This window comes from Onychostruthus taczanowskii, unplaced genomic scaffold (assembly GCF_017590055.1).
Source record: "Onychostruthus taczanowskii isolate IOZ18803 unplaced genomic scaffold, ASM1759005v1 scaffold5, whole genome shotgun sequence".
Lineage (NCBI taxonomy): Eukaryota > Metazoa > Chordata > Aves > Passeriformes > Passeridae > Onychostruthus > Onychostruthus taczanowskii.
This window is the reverse complement of record NW_024502568.1, coordinates 3,967,275-3,993,991: the sequence shown is the minus strand read 5'-3', so window position 1 is coordinate 3,993,991 and position 26,717 is coordinate 3,967,275. Positions and strand designations below refer to the sequence as shown.

General features: G+C 39.8%; 1 protein-coding gene across 5 annotated transcripts in view; it reads left to right on the top strand.

The window, feature by feature from the left end:
- The first annotated feature begins 983 nt into the window (after positions 1 to 983).
- Positions 984 to 26,717, top strand: part of EXOC6 (exocyst complex component 6) — an 85,519-nt gene continuing 59,785 nt past the window's right edge. For 3 of the 5 annotated variants that reach the window (XR_005953459.1, XM_041415364.1, XM_041415363.1), the window contains exons 1-5: positions 984 to 1,224; positions 21,476 to 21,647; positions 22,937 to 22,984; positions 23,102 to 23,192; positions 24,124 to 24,169. Coding sequence is in view for 4 of the 5 variants with exons in the window: in XM_041415364.1 (XP_041271298.1) it covers positions 1,103 to 1,224; positions 21,476 to 21,647; positions 22,937 to 22,984; positions 23,102 to 23,192; positions 24,124 to 24,169 (479 nt within the window). In the remaining variant the exon portion in view is untranslated. Of the gene's footprint in view, positions 1,225 to 3,263; positions 3,391 to 21,475; positions 21,648 to 22,936; positions 22,985 to 23,101; positions 23,193 to 24,123; positions 24,170 to 26,717 lie in introns of those variants that run through there. The other 2 variants (XM_041415366.1, XM_041415365.1) reach the window with 1 other exon arrangement.

The following is a 26,717-nucleotide window of genomic DNA, read 5'->3' as shown; positions in this document are numbered from 1 at the left end:
TAGTGCTCTTTCCCACTGCTACTGATGTGAACTCATCTCCTCAGTGTTCCCACTGGGCACAGAAAAGTGAATAAACTGTTTATCCCCTGCTCCAAAATGAGTAATCTCTGTTTCTCTGCACTTAACTGTTGACTGCATCACGAGTGTCTGGACTAATCAATTTCATCAGGAGCAGTACTGTGATCAGGAGCCAAATTTTGATTAAACCCCTAGAAATATTTTAAAAACTAAAATATATTGATTATCCAAATGATATTGAATTAGGCTTCTAAACAGTAGTTTAAATGTAAAGATCTACAACTCCAGTCTCATGTTTGAAATAACTGCCTGAAATTAAAGTAATTCATGGCAGTTGTGCAAAGTGTTTTCTTTGCCATCATCATGAAAACGATAGTGACAGCAGCACTGCTCTCAACATTTGCTATCCATTTTTTTCCATGCAGGTAATAAATTAGTAACAGGTTTTTTTTTTTGCTCATACACATAAACCCCACAGTTATCACAGAGCATTTTCTGCAATTGGTTATTAGAAGTAGCAACTACTAATGCTGAAAAGGAAAATGATGAGAACATAAATATTTCTCTGTTTTTCTAATCTGCTTTAGGAGATCCATAAACCTTTTTCATAAATCCAGCCAAGTCCTTGTGTACAAGCTTTTTATATAGCAAAAGGAAAACATAATTTTAAAAAATAATAATTTTAATCTCATAAAACTTAACAGAGAAATTAAGCATTGATGTCTAGTGCCTGAAATTCCTTTAAATTTTCACAATGACTAAATTTCAGGTTTAATTTCAAGGACATGGATATAAAAATATTATTTTGGCAGGAAATGTGTTGTTAAGACTAATATATATTAGACAAATGCACACACAAAAGACTGTGCAGGCCTGGGTAGTGCATACGAGGCAAATGATACCAGCAGACAGGAAAAGAGCAGCTGTGCACCATTCTTGGACACAAAGTCCTCAGAAGTCACGAGGTTAGCACAGGATCCTTTTTTTTTTATGCTTGGTTTTGCTGACTACAGAGTCACTTAGTCAACTATAATAATCAGAATAAAACTTCTCTCCTAAAGTTAGATTAGTTTTATGCTACTCCATGGCAAGGAAAAGCAAGTCAAATCTCTCAGAATTGTATCTAGAAGAAAATAAAGATCAGATATATGAAAATGCCCTTGCTGAGATCCAGTCCTTTGAGCTGCCTCTTGGAACCACCCTAAGGTATGCTTCTTTTTAATGGTATTATACTCTTCATGATGGATGTGTTCCTTCTATAGCTGCTCTTTCAGTCAGAAAAATATATTAGAAACTTTGTTTTCCTGACCCTGAAGCCCACAAGAAAGTTGAGTTTGATTTCAATGTGACTGGCCCTCAGTGAAATACAAACCAAGGTCACCTACTCTGCTCTTTCTTTTCACCTGGACAGAGCAATCTGTTTCTGATGGCTGGCTGCAGATTTGTGAAAAAAGAAAGTGCTCTTAAAAATGAAAACAAGGGGAAATGTTCTCTTTTGTGTAGAAGTGTTTTTAGTTTAATTCTTTAAAAATGTAGCTGTTTACTTTAACTGCTTCTTATTCTTAAAATTTTAATAAATACAACTTTTGTTTTAATCACCAAAGACAGAACTAATTAAGGTTTAATTGTTGATATTTTTAAATGTCTGAAGATTTTTTTTTTTTTTATTTGTAGCTTATGGAAACTGTTTAATGGTAAAAGTGCAACTGAAAAAAATTCCTCAGCATATTTGTCCTTTAAAAAAGTAATATATATGATTGCAATGTAATTTGTCTAGGTATATTGTCAGTATTTGTAGAAGAGTTTTAAAAATAGCCTGCCTGGCACTGTAGGCATCAGGTTGCAGAAATGATCAGGCTAAAAAAAGAAAATTAAATTCACCCTGAAAAATGTGTCAGTCTATAACTTCAGTATTTTGGTGATGGGGAAAAAAGGAATGTGGGAAAATTGTTACTGTATTTGAGTGATTTCTTGAAGGAAATACTACAAGTGGTAGGATTTTTCCCCTTTTTTTTTTTTTGTTATGCACTTTGTAAGCACTTGTCTACATTCAGAATAGTCCTTGTTGATTTAGTAGGTGAATCAACAATGTGAATCAACAATGAATATGATAAAGACACAAGCACAGACAAGATGTGCACCGTCTTCGGTGCCATTTATTAACTCGTGTACAGGTGTAGTTGCACCAGGGCAGGACAGATGATGGGGTTGATAATAGTAGCTGGAAGGATGCCAAATGCAATTGTAGACCTTGATGCATTCACATTTGTCAAACGCTGTCAGTTCCTTACTGGAAAAAGTAGCTACACATCACCCTGAAGTTTTACATATCTGGCCTATTTCTTTAAAAGAACTTCCCACTTGTGTGCAGATAACTTTGCCCAGAAAGCAGGTGTATCCTGTCTCCTGAGCATTCAAAACCCAAGGATTAGTTAATCCCTGGCCACAGGCCACAAAGTGTAAAATTTAAACAGAAAATAGGTTATTCCTCCTTCATTGACACACGAAGCTTTGCTGTACAAAGCACTAGGAAACATTATGTCAGTTTCTAGTGAAACACAGCACGCCACTGCACATAAAGGTGCACATTTTTTGTTTTGTCGTGGCTTTGTTCTATTTTTACCCAGACCCCCAAGTTTCTGTCACGTAAAGAATGGAAGGAACGAAGACTGACATAACCTGAATGCAGAGCCTCCGCCTCAGGGGTCGGTGCTTCCCTCCCTGCCGGGACGGGCGCGGCCCGCCTGAGCGGGAGCGGTCGAATCAAAACAAACAAACACATAATAATAATAACAATAACTAATAATAATAATAACATACCATCAAGAGCACACCAAGAACTAGCCACAAGACTAAAGCAGAACTACCTCAGTGGAAAAGGTCGCGTTGAACCCTATAAGCCGGTCCGTCCGGGACAGGGGCCGCACTTTGCGCGTCCCTCTTTTGTCACAGTGCCCTGAGCGGGTGGCAGCGGCTGGCGCCGGGCAGACGCAGCCGCCCGCGGTCTCTGCCGGACACCAGCGCCCGGAGATGCCACGGGGACGGAGGGGCTCCCCCGGCCTAGCCCTGCCCCTGACAAGGGCAGCGGAGCACCGCCGACCCTGCGCGAACCCGAAGCGCGCGGCCCGGCGCGAGCTGCGCCCCCTCACCTGCCCCAGCCTCTCCCTCCGCCCCGCGCGCACCGCCGAACCCTCCCCAGCGGCTCCTGCCGGCCCCCGCCTGGCTCCGCGGCCGCTCCTCCCTCAGCGCCTCCCGCAGCGGCGCGGGCGCTGGGTCCCTCCCATCCAAGATGGCGGAGAGTCTCCCCGAGCATGATCGCATCCTGCAGGAGATCGAGAGCACCGACACGGCCTGCGTGGGACCGACCCTGAGGTGCGGGGCGCTGGGCCCTTGGCGCCGCCAGCGGGTGAAGCTCCCAGGCCCTGCCCGCCCGCCGGCCCGGGAGCCGCGGCGCGGCCCGGCCGCGCTTTCTGACAGCTGCCCGCCGCGCCGGGTGCGGAGGGGACGCGCAGCCCCCGCTGCCGCTCCGCGGGGGCCCGATCGCCGCCCCCCGTCCCGGGCGCTGAGGGGCCGAGGGAAGGGGCCGGTGCGGCGCGGCCAGGGAGCGGGACTGTCAAGCCGTGCCGGCGCGCTGACAGGGAACGGGGACCGAGTGGAGACGGCGGCCGTGGCCCAGCTCCAGGCTAGCCGCTCCCTGGTATTGTCTGCAGGAGAAGCAGCCGGGCACAGCCCGGCTCCGGCGGGGCTGGAGTGCGGCCTCGGGACGGGGCTGCCCTGGGCCCGGCGCGGGTGGCCGGGCTTGGGGCGCCGGCCGTAACCCAGTGCCGGGCTTTGCTGCCCTACCTGGACACGAGTCAGCTCCCTGGGTGTGCCGGTACCGCCGGTTCCGTGCTGAGAACGGGGCCGAAACCGTATCGTGGGTGGGTGTTGCAGTGTTCCACTATGCAACCTCTAGTGATGCGGTCTGAAACCTACTACCCTGGTCAGTTTCCTTGGAAATGTGACAGTGTTTAGAGCATTTCTGGTGTGCCATGACTGCAATGGTTTGGTTTTCTGTCTTTTTCCTCCAATTCCACATACTGCCAAATGGCTTAGCCTGCATTTTGGAAAAAAAAAAAAAAAAAAGGTTTTGCATAACCTTTCCTGTTGTAGGCGAATGTGGAAGTACCTTTCACTTAGAGCTGGGGAGTTAAGTGCAGGGCCTGTGGAGAGTCAATTGGGTTATAGAGGAAACAGGGGAAAGAGGATCTTTGTCATGGAGCTTTGCTGGTGCTTCTCCGATTAAAGATGTCTGAAAGAAGTAAAAAAAAGCATAGGCACTAGCCAGACAGGGGAGAGAGAACTGTGAATTTGAATGTTATCTCTTTGAAAAGATACAGTGCGCCTGTGTCTAGAAAACTGGAAAAGGCAGTTTGTGTGGCAGCGTGCTGCAAAGCAATGAGCATGGTGCTGCTGGCTTTTCCTGCAGTGGGAATGGTGCCTGCTGGGGAAGGATGAACGCGGGCTACGTGGGTGAGAACACAGTCCTGAGAACTGGTGGAAGAGAAGTTTCTGTTGCATGCCAAGTGGGTCATTTTGCACATCATAGCAGTTGATTTTGAGGTGAGCTACGTGTTTCTACAGTGCATCCTCCACAGCTGTGTGGGAGGTCGCAGTCTGGGCATTAGTGTGAGGCTGGGGCTAATCAATCCTCTGAGAGCTCCCATGGGGAGTGTGGTGGGCTTGTCTAGACATCACATGGGGACTGCGTGCTGGCTCAGTCTGGTCTTAGAGGTCGTCTTGGAGGAAACTGTGCTCTGATCTCCCCTCATGTTCCTGAAGCACGGCTGCTGTTGGGAATAGAGTGTGGAGGTGCTGAAGCTGAGCATCACAAGGAGCCTCACCTGTGAGAGTCCGTGGGCTTAGGCTGATGGAACGTAGCTGGGATGCTTTTAGACTTGAGTTGTCCCTGGAGGCAGTTTCACCATGTTTCACTTAACAAGCCCAGGCAGGTTGAAGCTGATGCCTGCAAAAAACCACAACAAAATATTAAATATAATTGCAGTTTAGCCACCATCTTCAGTATAGAGCTTATATCAGAGTAACCTGTAGAAAGGGCAAACAGAGTATTAGGCTACACTAATTAGCAGAAGGCATCCACAGGTGTGGAGGGGGAAGGGACCACCATATGAATCTCTGATCCATATTAAGCATTTAAAATGTGCTGATGTCTTTATAAATACTAAAATTTAATTTCTTATTTTTTGCATGTTTCTATCCTATCACTGATTTTCCAGTAATGGAATTTTGCATTGCCGACTTTCAGGATTTTTAAGGAAAAAAAGTGGATATTGGTCTGATTGAACCCTAGTGTTCAATTGCAAATAAAAAAAATTAGGTGAAAGAGTGGTTACACCTGGCTGAGTGTTTTGAAAGAAGTCCAGCAAACACCACAGAAGTGTGCTTCTACTCCCTAAAACCAGCAGTATTTAAAATCAAAACTTGAGCTGTCTGCTCAGCTGTCTGTTGCAATTTGTGAATTGCTGTGTGAAACTGAAAAGTCTGAAATCCCACATCAAATTACAAGATCTATTTCAATGAAAGAAGCATAAATGTAAAATGGAGCATTATTTTCTGCATGAGATCTAGGTTTTACTTGCTAAACAATGTGAATCAAAGAAATCAGTTGAGTAATTCTACGTGCAGTTGCATAAGGCTACAACATGAAGTGATCCATTGATTTCCAGTCACAGAAGCTATTGAGGCCAGTTGTCTCATGCAATGACTGAGATTACATTAATTTCATTATGTGAAATGGAATATTTTTGTAATCTCTGGGTTGTAATGCTGGGAGAATATTTATAGCATTGCCACATCAAATAAAGCCAACCAACATACTACTTAAATAGCAGAACAAAAGAAGGGACTTGAGGTGAGTGGTTTGGATAAGCAGCATGAGGTAATATGAAATGCTGAAGATTGTAGGATATGCAAGATCTGACTTATCCTTAATTGTTAACATCAGGATGTTAATGTCTTCGTAGTGCATCCATGCTTCACAAAGGAAGTGTACGTTTTTCTTGTGGGCTGTATGTAGATTCCATGGAAACACATTTTTGCTGCTGTTTTTCTTCAGTGTTTTGCTTGCTGGTTGGGTATGGCTGTCCCTGCCTGGGTGCTGTTTCCTACCCTGCTACAAGAGTGGCAGCACTTGTTTTTATGATATAAAAAATAATAGCATTTCTTGATATATAATGTCTTTGTGTGTAATTTACTGGTAAGGAACAGCATACAAATTGATCCTGCAGGTGATTTTCTACTCTGAGATCTACCTATAAAGAGGAATGTGAAATGCAGGTCCTTTATAGGAGGAATCAGCATACAGCTAATGCAATTGGGTTTATTTACTGTTTAGGAGAGTTAGCTCCTAAAGACTGCTCTGCATCTCAAGAGAGGAAGAGATTGTATTGGATTAAATTAATTTTCTTGTTAGATTTTAACTGGATGAATTTATTGATTTAAATTTGCTGCTATTTCACTTGGATCTCTAAATTCAGTAACACATGCTGAATCATTATAAATGAGACCTAAGCCAACATGCCTTTCATTAAATAGGCAGACTGTGTCTGTAGCAAGCCAGGATTATTTTTTTTTCATCAGACTCTGTGAAGCTTTTATCACCATCTTTTTGGCTTTAATGGCTAACAAAATGAGATTAATGACAAAACTTGTTAAAGGCTCATCACTCTCACCTTTTTATAGAACATGTTAATATCGTATAATTCATGTTGAATACATACTTTTGAGCTTCTCTCAGGGAGAGCTATCTCATTTCTAATCTTTAGAAAGGAAGTGGAAGAAGACAAAGAGAAAGAAAGGCAATTGCCATAATCCTCTCAACAACAACAATAGAAAAATCAGAAACTTAACAAAAAACTTAAGGCCCTCACTGAACTCTGTGTTTTAACACTTCTTGAATAGTCAGTTGGACATGCTGTGGTAGCTAGTAAGACAAATTCTCTTCAGAAGAAAATAATTGACCTTATTTGATGGTTAGTTTATGGTTGGTTGAAAAAGGTCAAAGTGAAACTCGACAGAGTAGAAGTTGTTCTGCCAGTGCCCTGTGTACTATAGATATGAGTTTCTTTGAGTCTGTAGTAGTGTGTAGTATTTCAAAGCTTTTTTTTTTTTTTTTAAATAGATGAATTAACTCTTAAACTCCAGCTTGGCAAAATGTTTCATAAGCATATGGTAGACTGTCTCTAAACACTTTGTCTTGTGAGCTTTGCGTCACTAAGTCTGCAGTGTTCTGTGGTTCCCATACACAGCCTGTCAGGGGAGTACCTCCATGCCCACAATCCGTTGACTGAACAAAAACACAAAAGTAAAATTAAATATAAAAACTGTGGGGGATTGATAATGGAAGTTCTGTTGCTAAGGTGATAAGTTGATAAGGAGGTGCTGTGTCTATTGATGTATCTGCCTGTAAGCAGAATGTACTCTGTAGCTTTAACTGACAATCACAGCTTTCGAAAGTGCTCCTCAAAAGTCAGTGTAAAAATGCTTTTAATTCAATTCTCTCTACCTGAAATCTGTCATCACGAAGCCGTTGCCTGGTAGATGTTAGAGCATCTTGTAGGTCGCTCTAAGTTGTGTTGGCCATGAAACATCTTTGAAGAGTTCTTAGAGAGCCTTCTGTGAAGACATTTCGCTGTCCTGTTGTCTCTGGCTGAAGAAATCACACCCACAAGCACCGTTCAGTTGATGCATTTCTGTCTGATGCTGCAGTATGCTGCAGTCACCTTCCACTGATCTAGAATGGCATTGAACTGGGAAAAGCAGCACTGAGCTGAGACTGCAAAGCAAAAAAATTCCTGTATAGTGCTGCATTTTTCTCATTTAGGTTAATCAGAGTTTGGAGGTCGGGCATCATAAATGAGTTTGGCTGAAGTGTCAAAACAAATTGATAGCTGTTCATTCTGAACTTCTGTCCTTGTGGTGCAGAAAAGCCAAAAGTAAAAGCTACGCTTTAGTAAGGCATCATTAGAAAAATAAGCAAGACTGTTTTGTCCTTTACTGATCAAGGTCCTAAGAAAATTCAGAGTTAGAGATATGGAGTGAGAGTCTAATTGTGCTGCTTTTACTCTTTTGGGGTACACTTTGCAACTGCAGGTGGTTTGCCCAGACTGGGGTCTGTAATTTGTATTTTGGAGATATTCTTGTGTTCATTGAGGGGGCCTGTCCAGAGCAAAATGAGATAAGTGCCTAAATGTTATGTAACTTCAGTTTTACTGAAAGTGTACATTACAGTTACCAGCAGGCATGGTTTAGGTATGTGATTCTATGTCTTCAGCACAACAGTTAGTAAGGAGTAACAGTAAGTAGGCAGTATGAATGAAATCTGAAAATGTGGGAAGATTTTACAGCATTAGCACTACTGCAGGCAGGGAAATACTTTTTTGCCTATGATCTGTTGGGATTTGTGATGTGGTTATCCAATAACAAACTGTGGTTGCCTTAATTTTTCTCCTGTGGTCTTACTTGTCTGGTAGGATTGTCTAAAGTAATTTTTCTGTGTTTTCATTATTTTGGTTTTGGGGAATGACCCAGCAATTCGCATTTTTGTCTATAGCTTAGTCTAGTTTTAAATATAGAGCAGACATAAGAGTACTCTGAGATCATCAGCCAGTGCTTTAGATGAGAATTTTAATGGCTTGATAATATATTTTGATTTCAAATAGTATGTTTATCTTCTGTTATTAGAATTGTAAGCTGTTGGTTTGAAAGTCGGTAGACCCTATCTTTATTCATGGTCTGTCTTCAAGCCCTTCTCAGTTTTCAAGTTAATGTGTTTCATTCCTGGTTCCCTTTCAGACAGAAGTTACAAAGCAGTCCCAAAGAACTAGAAATTCCTTGTGTGATAGCTGTGGTCTCTTTTGGATCAGGACTGTACTGTTTTGGTTTAACCCCAGCTAGCAGCCAAGCCCACCTAGCTGCTCTTTCACTCCCCCACCTGCAGCATGGGGGAGAGAATCAGAAGCATAGAAGCTGGAAAACTTGTGGGTTGGGGTAAAAACAGTTTACTAGGGGAAGCAAAGGCTGCACACACAAGCAAAGCAAGGACTGAATTCACTGCATCCCATGGGGGGAGAGGTGTTCAGTCATGTCCACAACAGCAGGACCCTGTTGCAAGTAGTGGTTACTCTGGAACACAGAATCACAGACTGCACTAGGTTGGAAAAGACCTTTGAGATCATTGAGTCCACCCTATGACCTAACTCCTCCTCATTAACTAAACCATGGCACTAAGTGCCATCCAGTCTCTTTTAAATACATCCAGGGACAGTGACTCCCCCACCTCTCTGGACAGATGATTCCAGTGCCCAGTCTCTCTTTCAGTGTAGAATTTTTTCCTGATCTCTAACCTAAACTTCCCCTGGTGCAGCTTAAGACTGTGTCCTCTCATTCTGTCAGCTGCTGAGGAGAAAGAGACCAACCCCCACCTGACTACAAGCACTTTTTAGGGAGTTGTAGAGAGTGATAAGGTCTCTCCCGAGCCTCCTTTTCTTGAGGTTAAACACCCCCAGCTCCCTCAGGGTTTGTGTTCCAAGCCCCTCACCAGCCTCATTGCTCTCATCTGGATGCACTCAAGCGTCTCAATGTCCTTTCCAAACTGAGAGGCCAGATCTGGACACAGCACTCAAGGTGTGGCCTCCCCAGTGCCAAGTACAGGGGCAGGATGACCTCCCTGCTGCTGCTGGCCACACTGTTCCTGATACAGGCCAGGATGCCCTTGGCCTTCTTGGCCGCCGGGGCGCACTGCTGGCGCGTGTTCACTCGGCTGTCACCAGTACCCCAGGTCCCTTTCTGCCTGGGCACTGTCCAGCCACTCTGTTCCCAGCCTGTAGTGCTACAGGGGGTTGTTGTGACAAAATGTCAATCACTCTAAAATGTCTTCTCCCTTCCTCCTTGTTCCCCCACTTTATGTACTGAGCACGATGCCATCTGGTCTGGAACAGCCCTTTGGTCAGTTGGGGTCACCTGTCCTGGCTGTGTCTCCCCCCAGCCTCCTCGCCAGCGTGGCAGCACAAAAAGGCCTTGGCTGTGTGAGCCCTGCTCAGCAGTGACGACAACATGTCTGTATTATCAGCCCTGTGTGCAGCACAAATCCAAAACACAGCCCCATACCAGCCACTGTGAAGAAAAGTAACTCTACACAGCCTAAACCAGCACATATATTGATGTATCAGTTTATCTTTATTATAATAGCTAATTTCTGTTTTGTAACTGGAATTGTTATGGAGTAAGGAGAATGACCTGCTTGCTGTGAACCAGTGTATCCTAAAAAAATAGAAGATTGCTTGTAGTGTCAGTTGCAGATTTTATTACTTGGTGTAGGATTTGATGGTATTCCAAATACTTAAGTTAAAAGACAACAGTCAGATGAAGCAACTGTCTATGTGATGTATATTGCTATGAAGGAGCAATTTTTTTTATTGCTAGTCCATTATGTAGAGTCAAAAGGGCATATGAAGAGTGTGCTGCAGACTGACTAATCTAGCATACAGCTGCAGAACTGCAGTTCTGATTTTTCTGTAGCCTGGTCAGATTTGCCATTGGTAGCAAAAGTGTTTTATAAGGAATCACTTGCATTGCTGCAAGTTTCAACATATTACTTTTCAAGATTTTATAAAGCCTGAAACTGTTTGCAGGTAATCATATCTGCACTGCATTTTTTTTTGTTTTGAAAAAATCCTTAGGTTCAATGCTGATTAAGTTTGTCATGAGATATGTGTCTGCAAATCAGGTTATCTTGATCTTTTAACTGTTCACACTTCAGCTTCTGACTCAGTTCTTGCAGTGTCTTCCAAATGGGCAACTGCCAAGTGAAGCTTTAACCTAGCTAGTAACCTGTGTGAGTTGTTCTGAAACAGCTCTCTCCAATTTCACAGGCATTACCAAAGAGCTTGAAATTCTCCCAGTGTTTAGGAAACAAATTTCAAAATACATTAAAGCTTTTAAAATAGGGAAATCATCTGATACATCATCATCAGAATAGTGTACTTAATAGATGTTTCATGCAGTTTGTGTCATTGTTTCATTTAAATTCAGCTTTCTCTTCATATGAACGGCTTATGCTTGTGCACTCTTATGTCAGTTAAATTCAAAAAAGCCAGTTCTTATTCCTGTAATGTCTTCATTGACTTGTTTGTCGAGCTGATTTTATTCAGGGTCTAGTGACGCAGATTTTGGACCTGCCATGTGCATAGGAAGTGCATAATTTTACATCCTTCTCAAATGCCAGTCACATGGGTGCTTACTTCCTTGTGGATTTTTTGGGAAAGCCAACATCATAGCCTGTGCTCCAGCTTTCTTTGTGTAATTCAAAAATACAGTCCTGGCTTTGCATCAGCATCAGGTAATCACATGAGATTTTATCTTTCTGAAGGGCTTGCTGTGGCTAGTTGTAAAACCTAGCTGTGGCTAGTCTTTCTGGCTACTTTCTGGTGATGTTTGTCACCACAGAGCTTGATATAACAATAACAGTTCAATTTGAGGCTCGTCTTGATGAAGTATTTTCAACAATGCTTCCCTTCCTCATCTTGTACATATCTAGTACAGAACTATCTGTACTCCTGGAAAGCTGGGTCCTTCCTGTGCAGGAAGGAGTTAATGATCTCTCCTGGAGCCTGGCTGAAGCCCTTCCCGTCCCTCAACCTTTGCCAGTAATAGCAAACTAGTAGGGAACTTAATCACTGACAGAGGTATTAAGAAGGAAGGAAACAGATTTTAGAGTGCATCAGCATGATGGAAAGACATGGGATTGGACAGAGAAGACCTAAAAGACACTGGGGATTTTTATTTTTAATATAGCATGAGAAAAGTGTTCTGTTCTAATACTGTGAGTGGGATTTTCACTGTGTCTCAGGGAAAGTAATTTGCTTGCAAAACTGCAGTGAGTGTAACTTGCAATTCTCCTGGGAATCAGTGTAATACAAAATTAATAAAGCATATACTGTCATATATGTACCTGGGGGATACTTTTGAGACATTTCAGCTTCAAAAGGAAATGTTTAACCTGTCGAGTTTTGGGACTTCCACAGTTTGCACACTTCCTTAGGCACAGAGTGGCTTTGAAGGATTTCTACCCCATTTTGTTCATAGAAGCAATGTTTTCTTACAAGGTTTGTTTTCAGTTAATTTCAATATAAAAGTAACATAGCAGATACTGTTTTATACAGTGTATTTGTTCTGGTATGTTTCATAAACTTAGGAAGCTGCAAAGAAATGAACAGATTTTCTTAGTTTGTTCATCAAGCAGGTAGAGAACTGGAGTCAGTCAGTTGCATCGACTCTCTTAATGGCTTCCTAACTGGGAGAAGCACTGGGTTTCAGTTCAGCTTCTGAATTGAAAACAGACTTTTTTTAGAAGTCATATTTTACTTTCTTCAGCAATCCTGGGAGATATGCAAAGAATGTACAGCACAGGCTGTTGTTTTACATGAATTAAATACATGACAATTTTTTATGTATAGGCTATGTGAGCTCATAGCGTTAACAAAAATGAATAACATAAAATTATTGTAAAATACATGCTTTGGTTATATGTTTGCAGAGGAGTGTGATGCTGGAAGAGATTGTCTGATTTGATCTGTATTGAATAGAATACATTCTTAATCCAATTGGTTTTGAAACTTCTTAATTACTGGATATTTTATTTCATCTGAAACTTCTTAAATTTCTGAAATAATGTATTTACATCTGTGTAGTGTTGATATTCAAAGCCTATTGAAATAAGTAACCTACACATTTCTGACATTAAATGTTCTGTTCTAGTTAGTATGTCTTGGGAACAGACATATGAGATTGTTGAAATATGAAATTTATTTTCTTCCCAAAAAATTGGTATTTATCTCGAAGATTATGTCTCAAGTGCTCTAGACAAAGGTGACAGATTAGCTATTACAACCTAGATTAGAGGTTGTAATAGAGGCCTGATTATTTCTTGTACGTGTGTAATAGAAATCTCATCAAATTTTTTAAAAGAACTTAGAAGCTCACTATTTGGTTTACAGATTAATCCATTGCTCCTAAAATATAACAATTTATGTAACAAACAGTTTCTGGAAATAAAGAAAGATAAAAATATTGCTATACAGACTTCACTTTCCTACTTTATAGGTTCCAACTCCATCCACTTGTATCCATTTGGGTATAAGAAACAGATGGCCAAACTTGGCACTTCATTCCATGGTGATAGCCAGTACCAAAGCGAGCGAAGCTGCCTTTTCCTTTGCTGCCTTTTTATCTACTATTACAACACAAAATTAGGAAAAAGAGTGGTAGCACAGCACTTGTTTTTCAGTTTCTTACTTCATACATCAGTAAGTGGCACAAAGGCTCAGCAGGAAGAGGCATGTCCTTGGTCAGCCGTGTAAAAACAGGAAGGAGGAAGTCTATTGCAAATCTGGGTGTACTGATTATCAGTCGGGGTTTCGCTGCAGAGGATGTCCATTAACAGCCAGCAGCACGATCCATTGCTTATCCAGCATGAACAATGAGTGCTCTAGTGCTGCTACTACAGAGTAAGGACCCTGCTTATAGGAAGTAATGCTAACTAACAAACTGTACTCGGCCCTTTCCTGCTCATAGAAACAGGATACTATTAGTGAGAACAATTGACAGAAATTGCACATCCAGGAAAACCAGGCAAGCAAAGCATAACAGCTGAACTAAGATTAATAAAATCTTTTCTCTGAATAGGCCGTAGCTGAGTTCTGTGTTGTTCTGGCATGTAATGTGAGCTTTTAAATAGAGTGGTGAGATGTAATTATGAGTAAGAATGGCAGAACTGGAACATAGGTAGCATCTGGCACTGAAAGGCTGCTTAGGTTTTAAGAAATGTGCTTATTACCATAACTGCAATTGAATTACAGGAAACACCTGGACATTATTTTATAAAGCTTTTTAGGGTGTATGCAGCCACCTATATGAAATTACTCCGTGGAAAAATCCCTACAAAGTTTGCAGCTTGTGTAAACAGAAAATATCTTTGTATATTGTAGGACAAAGGAAGTTTCTGCAGTGTTTCCTGTGAAATTGCAGCTCAAATGGAGTGTGTGATACAATATCATGGTTAGGGATGCCATGGTTATAGTCACAGTGTGACAGGGCTGTTTTAAGGGCAGAATCTTAATTTGCAATGTCAGTGTTTTCTGCCTGCACTGATCCCACTGAACTCATCATGCCTATTTGAATTATAAATATTACTTTGTTTTTGAATTTTATTTAGTATAGCTTGGTGTTGTTTCATTTTGGGATTTTATTTCAATGAAAGGAAAAATAGGGGGAACATCTATGGGGTTGCTTCTTGCAATGTGTATATTGGAACTAGTTGGGAGCATCTCTAGCATCAGGACAAAATTGGTATTGGTAGCAAGATATGAATTCTAAAAACATGATTATCCATAAGCACAGTTTCTTCATTTGAGAGCTGCTATATTTGTATGTGTGTTTTGTTGAAAGTCTTTGAAAAATTGAATAAAAAGTTCATGTTTGGGGGGATTTTTTTTTTTCATTTAATTGATCAAAGTAATTAGTAATTTTTTTCCCCCCATGATGCTTAATTTGAAGTTTTACAAATGATTTTTTTTCTCTTGCTTCTGTTGAAGGTCAGAAGTTGCATGGTCAGACTTACATTCCGTGTCAAACTCATGCAGCTGTTGTACAGATACGTGTAATTCCTGTCATTGTCACAGCATTCATGGAGCTGTAACTGATTGGCACTTACTGAGTGGTTATCAGTATCCTGAAAAGAATGTGTACATACAGTTTTTAATTGCTTCATGTGTCTTGTGCAATCAGGAAATGAAAGACTTTGTGGCAATATAGGCAGGGGTGGGGAAACCTACAGTTCATCCTAGAAATGGGACAGAACAGGATGGTTTGGGGGAGGTGTGAAAATGGTGAAAGGTGGCAAGTCATTAATAAAGAGTTTCTTTGTCCTGTGAAAAGATTACTGAGTTGGGTTTTTTTCTGACATGTTTTTTGGCCATTTTAAAATACGTGATCTGTTTTAAAAGTCTCTGCTGCTGCTAGAACCTCTCATAAATGATTGCTAGAAGAATTGTTCTCTCAAAAAGTTTACAGTAATGCTCCATAAGCTCAGATTTGTCTTTCCTGAATATGGATTGCAATTAACAGTTGAATCATTGCCCATTTAAAAGAACACACAAAACAATCCCAAAACCTTTAAGAAATACTATTTTTTAAAAAAACTCCAATAGGATTTGTTAAATATTACTTTTTTCTTTATTTAGTAGACTGTTCTAGTAATGATTTTTAAGTAAGAGTTATCACCAACCAGGAATTCGTATTATCTTCTGAGTTACTATTTTTTAATGAAAGTATTGAGATTTTATTTTTAATAAAATAAAGTGTTCATTTTGTTTGGCCTGAAGCCTGAGTTCCTGAGCAGCTTTCCCCTTTGAAAAGTTACAGCTATTGCTATAGATATGACACAAAATTACTTTAGTTGCAATTCTGATTATTCTTGAAATCTTTTTTTCGATGCTAAAACAAGAAGGCTACAGTAGAAATTGTACTTAAGTCTAGTTATTGTAATTTTCTGGTCTAGAGGCCATAGATGTGGAGCTAGACTGGAGATGAAGAGGGGAAAGAAAATTTGGGGTATTTGCTGAACTTTCCAAAAATTATTTTGGGCTCCTCTCCTTTTACTGTTAATAGTGTATGTGCACTTCCATTGTCTGCCCTTCCAGTAGTCCAGTCAATGTATTAAATTAATTTTTTGAACTTATGATTTTTATTTTTTCCTTCTAACTTTTTATTTCCTTCCTTGTTGGTGAAATTCTCATCCTCTTTTACTCCCACCTACTCTCAGGCATTTAAGGACATATATCCTGATTGCATGCACAGAAATATTTGTGTGAAATGATAGCAGAAATATATTTTTGAAGTGAGCCTGTAACCATTTGTGAAGACATTTATGATGCTCACATAGAGTGATAATGTATAGAGTTGTCATTATGGAATAAATTGATGATTTCGGGATAATTTATTTTTTAAATTAATTTTTTTTCAAGAGTTGTGTGGAATTCTTGGCATGTTAAGTTTTAGTTCTCTGGAGATTTTTTGATTACTTAACCATTGGTATTTTTGTGCATAGGATGGTGCCCTCTGCTGCTTCTGTATATTTTTGCATGTAAACACAAAAAGTCATCAGTAAGACCTATTAAATACACAGTTTTCATATTGTGTTTCAGTTTTGAAAGTAGAAGGATTTCACAGTATAAAGTAAACTTATTTTATTGTTTTCAATTGGAGAATGGTTGCATATCTGCAAATCGTCCTTCATCATTTCTTGAGACCTGAGTTCAAATCTGTTTATGCTTGTCATTCTCCCTTCAGCCTACCTGGTAAGAAAGATCAAGGTAAAAGTATCCCCACTGCAATAAAGTGTATCCAGTGAACTCAGACATTTTTCTCCTTTAGGTCACTCTCTGACTCCTCCTATTTATTTTTTTTGCCTTTTTCAAGCACTTTGTACACTATCTTCTTTTTACCTAGACTGGCATTAACATGACTCATCCAAATTGTTGGAATGAGTCAAAAAACAAAAGTCTCAGTTTATATACAAGTTCTGGGAATATAGACAGCTATCTGCTACACATTACCAGGAAAGTTGCTCAGCTCTGCTGCTGCTCTTCATGGGTTCCCTGCTTGCCCTGTCAATTAGGAGAGAAATCAGTACCTGATTGCTGTACTGGTGGCTAAGTAGTCACTCAAGTGACTCATTCCAGATTGAAAATTGATAACGTTTTGTTGGTTTAGGGTTTTTGGGTGCCAAAAACAAATACAAACTTCTGTCTCTGACATTAGTGATTTCCTCCTTTTTTTTTTAAATCCAATTTGAAGACTCATACCAAGAAAAAAACTTTCCTGTCAAAGTTTCGTGGTATGAATCAACCACTAGTAGTCTATAGTTGTGCAGATCAGAGGTTGAAAGCAGTTTTAATAAAAACTGGTAACGTCTTTCCGTTTGACACAGTTCACATTTGTGCTGTATTTCAGACCATCAGCATCCACTTCAGGGGCCCATAAAGCTGAAGAGGATCCTTGGGACTCTTCATTCAGAGGTGTAGAAACGCAAACAAAAACTGAAAGAACTGTGTATTACACACGTAGAAATTCCTTTGGTATCCTAGGCACATTTGCCCCTTTTTATGACACTTCCTACTGCTGGATGTGAAGCAGTTTACAGTGAGAGAGAGATTTTTAGGGTAGACATAATTGCATGTATTTGTCATCTCCTGAAGAAATGGAGCTGGAAGGGTTGCTCCTTCCTCACTTGTTTTCCAACAGAACTTTCTGTGTGTTGCAAATTCAGTTAATTTTGTCTTGTAATTTTAAAGAATTATCTCTGAGATGCTTTTAGGATTTCATGTCTCTCCAAGATACTGCAGTATTAGGGATTTGTCTGGCATTGATAATTTAGCTCTTAAAAGTGGAGAATTGTTATCAGCATGTTTTGGTGTGTCATTTTCTGTTGAAATGTACACTTTCAGATAATTATTAAGAGGTAACAATTAATTTATTTAGATAACTGTAGGTAGTCTTTGAAATAAGTGTATGTATGGAAAATGAACTTCAGCATCAGAAGTAAACTATGATGTGTGATGTTCCCTAACAGGTAAATCAGGTGTGTATTGTCTCAGTTGTATTTGCAGATTTGAGAAAAAGCCTGATTTTTATCCGTGGCTAAAGATGGTCTGGCTCTCCAGTGTGCACTTACATTTGCAAAAAGGGTGGTGTTTTAGGCCAGACGTTGTTCTGAAGCCCCTGAAACTGCATGTGTGAAATGTCCTCAGAGTGCAGTGTGCTAAGGGAGTCAATAAACCTGTTTATTCGTCCTCTTCTCACCTAGATGAGAAAGTTGGGATACGAAGTGTGAATTTTTTTTTAATACACTGATGATTTATTTCTGTAAATGCAAGCAGTTCTGTCTCAGGGTTTTTTTCACTCGTGCTGACGAGCGTTGATTTGTTGTTCCCACAAGATGGAGCTGTTTACGTACGTAATTAACATGGAATTTATACACTAGTGCATTTTAGGAGGTCTGTCAAAATACTGGTTTAAATCACAGGTCACAATTTTCTTAGTATCCTTACAGAAAAGGGTGCAATGTACAATACAAAACAGTAACTATTATTTTAAGAAGGTAGGGTAATCTTGTGATTAAGGTATTGGGAGGTACACGGCATTGCTTTCTTCCCCCTTATTTTGAACATTTATTCCCTGTATTATTTTCAATTAAATATTGTGATAAAACCCATGAGATTCAAAACCAGTACTTTATTATAATTAAATTTAAGCATAAGCAGCCTTAATATTGAGGAAAACATAATCAATACATATTTTTATAACAGTGGAAACTGTATTGCCTGTACTACATTGTATGTACTTCCAGAACTTCTGGCTTCTGTGTTTTCTGGAATTGTTGATAACATTTTAAAGAGAAATCTTCTGATTGCAAAGGATTGCCTTCTGTCAGTATTGTAAGAATATGTCTGAAAGTCTTGGCACAGATGTGAAATGGATAAAAAGTTAACAAGACAGCAATTGGATACCCCCAAATCATCAGGCAATAACTAAGTCCAAAAACGCAGAGCATTGCTACCATCAAAGAAAGTTTGGTGGTAGAAACTCAAGTATGGTGTTCCTCTTGTACCATCTTTTTGTAGTCTCATTCTCATTTTAGTTATATTTTCTTTACTGAGTTTTACTGCTGTTTTCATTTATGCTTACATGACACAATTTACAGTTTGGGCACATGGTGATAGAAGATAGAAGAAGATAGGTAGATAGATACATAGATGGATGGATGTCCTTTGTCTTTGTGATAATGATGGTCCTTTCTCATTTCTCTTTGAGAACACTGGAGGGAGACCTAAATTTGGAGGCTTCTTTCATCCTTAATAGGCTTAAAAAGCAGTAATAAATGGAACTTTTTCTGTGAAGGTTTTTTTGTTTGTTTTGCTTTTTTCCTTTAGCATACAGTGCAGTATAGGTAGTGAGTCCAGCCCAATTTGAGGAGGCTCATGCTTGCCTTATCTGTGAGGACACTTTGATGCATCTGGTCCTCCTAATCTTTTCTTCTTCTTCAAAAACTCTGCAGACAGTTGGATGGCCCTCTGTGTCCACCCTGTAGCTTCCAGAATCTCTGACCCTTTTCTTAATGGAGCAGCACTCACATAGCTGTAATGTGTATTTTGGAGTGCTGCCACATCAGTCATTGAACCTTTTCCCTTCGCCATTTCTGTAGAGGTGACAGTGCTGTGGTCCACGTGCTTGTCCCTGTGTATTCTCATGCAGAACATCAGGCTGCCTAATGAGGCCTCACTCAGTGCCCACTGTGTCCTGCACCTTTCTTTCCTCCCGGGCCAGGATGCTGCTTCTCCCAGCCAGCCCTGGGTTCTGCATGTGGGTGTTTCCCCCTGGTGATGCAGGTCAGGTACGACCATTCACCACAGCCCCTTGAAGCTCAGTCATCCTGGGCAGCCTGGAGGGAGCCCTTTCAGGCAGTCTGGCAGGAGCCTCAGGAGGAGACCCTTATGGGCACACATTTGCTCCTTCCAGCTGTCATTTCATACTGTGAAAATGGGAGAAAGGGTGAGGGGTAAACTTTATGGGTGAACAATCTTATTTTTCCTCTCGTGCACTTTGGAGGCAAGAACCTACTTTCAGTACCATAGCCTTATTTTCCTATCATAAGCAAAAGGGGCTATTCTTGGAAAATTTTATTCAATAGACTTTTCCCCTGAAGAAGTATCTGTAGCAAGCAGAATATAAGGAATTGACTTTCTTCCTTCAACATGTAGGACAGCATATTGCCTTTCTTCTGTCACTTAAGTTCAGCTGCTTCTCTGAATATATTGTACAAGGTCAAAAGGAACTCCAAAAGTATAAAGAATCATATTACAAGAGTCTTTTCAATCTCTTCTGCATCCTTTTCTTCATTGAAAGGTCATGTTCCTGTCAGACACTCAGCCGTAGGTTTGTTGTGCTGATGATGAGCAACATCATCTGCATCATGATGCAGATCTCAGCAAAGACCAGACGTCTGGTTAGAAAAGAGAATCTTGAAGAATATGGGAAACCACACTTCTCCAAGAAGGCTAGGAGGGAAGTAGTTTCTTACTACTTAAGGGTTTTAGAGGCTTCGTGGTTACCTGGGTTTTGAATTTAACACTGTGCTTCTGCAGCTAATACTGAAACGCGTGGAATTTCAGCCTTTTCTTTTTGTCATATTAATATTTTTAATTTTTTTTTTCTTAATCAACTTCTCCTTGTAAATATCTTGAGAAAAGTTTATAATTGTGAAGGAAATTAGAGGCTGAAAAAGCAATTTAAAGATTTTTAATCCTTTTTTTTTTAACACTTTTAGTTTGCAGTACAAATGTGTTTGTATATGTGTGATTAAATCATCCTCATATTGCTGCTCTCATTCTATGTGGAAAGCTACTTCCGAACTACCAGACTTTGTTGTTGTTGCTGTATCAAATTATTAATAAATTCTTGAAACTGTCTATACCTTGCCTTTTTTGGGAGACTCCGTATCTTTGATTTTGGTGCAGTTCTATGTAAAACCTCTTCTCTTGCTTACTCTGCCAAAGTCTAAAGCTTTAAATTGCCCTCTGCCTCCTTTGCTCCTTCTCATGCTCAAGCATTTTTCCATGCAGATTTCTGTTTCTGATGCTGCTTAACAAACTACACCAGTAATTTCTCCCGAGTCGTATTTCCTGCTGGAGATTTATAAGTGAACTATTTGAGAATTAGTAAAGTAATCCAGAAGACCTGATTCTAGCCCTTCCTGACAGGTGCTGTGGAGGGGGCAGCCTTAGGTGTGTGCATGTCATGGTTTTGCCTTGGGAGCTGTTGGGCGTGGGCGGGCAGGGACGGAGCCTTGGGGATTGCCTTTGCCAGGGTCCGGTCATTCCGGCTGGAGGCATCTGAGCCTGATTTAGTTGGATAACTCTGCTGTCAGGAATACCAGGAAAGCAAATTTGTATGTTTGCACTTCTTTATATTTAGCAAAGAGTGGAATTTGATGGAAAAGCGATCCATGCTATTTGAGGTGGTTGGAGAAACTGATTCTTTTGTACCCATATTTGAGCATTAGGGCATAAATAACAGACCAGTGAGGCTCAGGTCAACCATGATGTAACTGGTTAAGCACCTGGATTAATGCCATAAGGGCTGGGTTTTGCGCCATCCGTTCTCAGTTTTGTGCCATCTTCTCTTTAATGCTGATTTTGATGGAGTGGATGCCACTAACATCAAGTTTGTTTGCTTTTATTTTCTTGTTAAGAGAGATAGGTTTCAATAAAGATGGTTGCATACATGCTATTTTCAGCTGGGGAAAGAAGTAAACTTTTATTTTCTTATTTGTATTTAATAGGTCTGTATACGATGACCAACCAAATGCACATCAGAAGTTCATGGAAAAACTTGATGCCTGCATACGTAACCATGACAGGGAGATAGAAAAGATGTGCAATTTTCACCATCAGGGCTTTGTGGATGCTATTACAGAACTTCTTAAAGTTAGGGCTGATGCAGAAAAACTAAAGGTAAGGAACAAGTTTTTCAGAGTTTCATATGTCATTGTCTTTGAATCTAAAAGAAAGAACTGGACTCTTCTACTGAATATTAATTTAGTGTTCATCACATGCACTCTGATGTTTGCAGCAATTTTTTACAAGTGAATTGAACAGGATTTGTGATTAGAGCCATGTTGCCTGATACAGTAATTTATATTTACAAAGCTGAATATTTTATTAGATCTCATTTTGATTTTTTTAATCTGTGTTTTCAGAAAATGCTACCAAATTATTTTGCCTTTTTTTAAAGGCTTTCTCAGAAGATGAAGGACAACAAATGCTAAATACAATATTTCTTAAATAGGTCTTTTCCTAATAATGTTTTTATATGTAAGACCTTAGAAGAATTGGAAAGTTCTTATTAGAAAACAAAAAATACCACAATTATGTGTGGAAAAAACCCCTGTTCTTTACTTGGTAATGAGCAGGAGAGTAGGTGATGTTAGTAGTTTTCATGAGATATGAGAACCAAGATTTCCTCACAGGTCAGAATGCAGAATAGTGAATTATGAGATCCGTCCCCTTTAGCTCTCCTTACACTTTTGAGAGCAAAATATGCACACCAGACAGAATGAGCATAGTTCATCAGAGGTTATGATTAGAAGACCATTATATAAAGGATATTCAGATAACAAGAGACCAAATACAGCATCAATGAGGTCATTGAGCATCTTTGTTCAGAAATTAATGAGATTTTTAATAAACTAGAATGTGCTTCCTTATTATGATGACCTAATGAGTCACTTACTATGTGGGAAAATCTGAGGTTGAGCTTTGCCTGCACCTGCAGCATTAAAATGTTGCTGTGGTTTGGAGATTTCCACGTTTGATGTTAATCAACCACCCAGTGTTTGCATTCAGCAAAGTATGAATGTTTAATTACCATAAAATGCAATCACCATTTCTTACAGACAATGAATGGCCCATAGAGCTCATTGAGGTTATCAAAAAGGGACCAGTGGTCAATTGGGTCAATGATTTGAATTGTTTGACAGACCTACAGAAACAAGGAAAGTTCAAAAATCCCAAGTAAATTTGAGAAGTTTGCCACAGAATCTGTTAGAAAGAACTGTCATAAGTAATTGAATTTAACAAAAGCCCTTTGCGATCAAAAGTTCAAGTTCAAGCTGTAGAGTTAATTTGAATTTGCATTTCTTTGTTCTAAGTTTCTCAGGAAGCATGATCTGATTACAAGGGTGAGCAGTCACATCAGGGCAATATATGCATATTTGTCTAACAAAGGTGAAATTATTTTTAAGGTCCAAGTTACTGATACCAACCGAAGGCTTCAGGATGCTGGGAAAGAGGTGAGAAAATGATGCTCCCTATATGGACATTATGAATATTTGTAGCAAAATAAATTTATTTGCATAATTTAAGTGTGATTTTTCTTTCCTTTTTTTTTTTAAAAAAAAACCTTTAAGGTGATAGCCCAAACAGAGGAAATCATCCGATGCAGAGTTCAACAGCGGAATATTACAACAGTTGTGGAAAAACTACAGTTGTGTCTTCCAGGTGAGTGACCTACAGTGAAATATGATGGCAAATGAAATAAAGTAAGTACAATAGCCAAAAGGAAAAGTCTTCTATTTTTTCTAAGTTCTGGTCCTGTAACATACAGTGTAATGAAAAAATTCACAGGTCTTTAAAAGATGTCAACATGAAGGTTCCATGTCTTTTGCAATATTTGACACAGAGAAATTGCAACAATGTCAGAAGACAGTGAGACATTTAAATGGTGCAAACCATGTAGCCATATACAGCTTTGAATGAACTAATATTTTAGTATGGTAAAAAATTAATTTGTTGCTTGAGAGGTTGGGTTTTAGTGTTTGAATACTGGGGAAAATGCTAATGATGCTCTTTCAACATTGTATTTTTAGCTCTGTGTCACTACAGGTGTTTTGAAATAAGCAAAAGGGGTCTAAATGTTGTTTCAGGAAAGTAATATTGTAGGATTACACACAGCTCCATAAGGGTTTTATCCTGTTTGTCATATTGGTGTCAAGTAGATTTGAGAATTTTTCTTTGTGCAGTCTTCTTGTTGACATGTTCTGAGTACAGTAGGTGGTACTGTTGCCTTTTTATGGAGATGGGCCATGGACTGGTAATGCAGATCAGGTGGTGGCATGTAGTGAGTGAATGAATATGCTTGATATGTATAGTGTTGACTGTTTTGTTAATCTTTATTCTTTTTAATTTAAAAGATGTTAAGAGTTCAGTTATTGTTTTCTCTTTTAGCTGCTCTATAAAATGTTTTCTCTAGAAAATATTCTAGAATATTTTTGCTAGGTTTATCACATTTATGCTACAGTAGGATTTAAATAAGGTAAATATAGCACATCCTTTTCTATTTCTAATTTTGTCCTTTACAGTACGTATTTTCCTCTTTTATTAACTAATGCCACAATAAGACTCACAAATTAATCTGCTTGCTTTTATGCAGTGCTGGAAATGTACAGCAAACTAAAAGAACAGATGAGTGTAAAAAGGTGAGTAAACTTATTTCTATGAGAAAAAATGTAACATTTGTAAGTAAATCGACCGAATAGCAAACACTTACGCAGACAAGTAAGTGTTCTTAGTCTGTAGCTTGGTATATGTGTAGTCTTTGTTTCCTAACACTTGTCTGTATTTTAAGAATATTTGAAAATGTTGTATTAAAGAACTTCTAGGACCTTAGTGATTGCCATGAGAAAATAATGCTTACTTAAATGGGTATGACATGTAGTGAAATTATGATTATAAAATATGAAATAAAATGTACTGGTTTTTATTACTTAAAGCAGTTTAAGAAGCAAGAAAAATAAGATCCTTGGGGACTGAAGGTCTTTTAGAGTGCATTAATATATCATGATATAGTTAAATTAAACACATAATACCAGAAGAAAGGACATTTTACTCCTTATGCCTTTCTCTATCTGGTTTCTCTGTGCTTTTTGTGTAAATGGGACTATGCAAATGAAGATAATGTGTTGTTAGGGGGTTTTCCCTCTTTGACAAATTGACTTGTTAAAAGAATTAAAACTATAATTAAAAATTAATTTCTAGGGTAATAGTTTATAACTGGTGCGTGATCAGCTGTTCCTTCCTATTGTGCCCCCACTTTTCATTTTCTCAGGGAGCCACTCACTGGTGCTGTAGTTCCAGTGTCCCCAGTTCTCCCTCCCTCCATGGCAGCTTGGCTGCCCCTGCCCCCTGCTTTAGCTGCATCCTGTTCCACTGGGGCTGCACCTCACACACCACCCCAGCAATACCGCTGCTGCTGTTTTGTTCTTCGTGATTTCCATATCATCACTGCCACCGTGATCCCTGCCTGCTTTTCACAGCGCCTCAGTCACGCCGATGCTGTGCCTACCCTTTCTGGGCTCCTGGCTGCTGGTGGTGCCTCTTTGTGCTCTTGGCACCACTGCAGGGAGCTCCTGCTGACAAGTCTGTCTGGACAGGACTGTTTCTATTTGGAACTAGCTGTGCACTGTCAATTGTCTGCAGGGCTGCTATGTAATACAGATTTACTTTTGCACTGTTTGTCTGGATTTTGGTTTCTGAGTAGCCAACACCTCCATACTGTTGGACATCTGAAAACCCTCAACAGCAGCCACTGTGTGAACAGTCAGCTCTAAAGCCTGTGTGCAGACATGTCCAAAATGCTTCAGATTAACTTTACACATCAGATCTGCAGTCAGGACATTGCAGCAGATCTGATGCATCTTTGACAGTGATAGATGTGTTATATGGTATCTATACATGTTTGCTCTCCAGGAGATCTTCTGCAGAAATACAAAAGCTTTAAGAATGACCTTACAGCCATGGCACTATGGTGTCTCTTATTACAATTAAAACTTGCTATATGTAAACCAGTGTGGTAGATCTCATCAGCTTGATTGCTATGCAGTGTTACCTCTGAACAGGACACTTCTTCAGTATGTGCTTCGAGTAGCTGGCACGTAGTAGTAGTAGTAGCAGCATGCTGTTGCAGCTGCTTGGAGTGGCTGTGCAGAAAGATGTAAACAGTCCCCTTGCTACTCCGGAGTAGTCAGAGACCAGACTGAAGAGCGTGCTGTCTGAATCACACCACTTCTCTCTGCAAGGTCTCCTGTGGACAATGCTGCATTAGTGTCCTGAAGATACTGAAAACAATGGGTTCAGTGCCTGCATTCTGCCCTACCCCTGCTCTGTCAGGGCAGGCAAGCATTATCCTGGTTGTAGAATTGCAGGGAAAGTTGTAGTTCCTAATGTCATCATATAAAGATCATTTAGGTGAGATAAAATTGCTGATGGTTTTTAGCATTTTGACTCTGTGTTTGCTAGTGCTTTTGTAGAGTCCACTTGATGGTTCATGTGCTTTCCAAGAAGCCATCAGTACTCTTCAAGTCTTAAAGACTTCTATCTAATAATTTTCCTCTGGAAGTTGTTGCCAGACAGGAAGTCTTAAAAGTCAAAGGACTCCTGAATTGAGGGGTTTGGACATGTTATTGTCATACCATAAAGAGATCTAAAGGAGAGGGGAGATGCCATAGCTTTGATGTACCATGCCTTGAAATCACTTGGAGTGCAGAAGGCTTAGAATCTGCTGCAGGCTACTGCTGCAGCTCAGATAGCTCTTTCATTAGCTATGCTACAGTTACTATTTTGCCTGTGACTTTCCAATTCCCTATAATACAGCCTACAGGTGGCTATTCCTTGGAACTTGAGGTAATTAAACTGGTAATTTCCTTGTGGCTCAGCAGAGTGCATGTATTCTGGCTTTTATCGTTACTAAAAGATTGAGCAACTGCAAGAACATCATAGTGTCAGTGCAAAGACCTGACAGCTGATGTGTGCACATAAAAGGGATTTCAAAATTGATCTTCTTAAGTTTTGCTGTGAAGCTTTTTCATGGAAGAGTCAGAGTAGCAGTCACAATCTGAGACATAACAAAGCTATGAGGACTGTTTATTTTAGGCAAAGATAATTTCTCATAAACCTTTATTGAGATTTGTTAATGCAGCAAAGCTTTCACTGAACTTTTTTTTAATAAAAAGATATCTTGACTTTCTC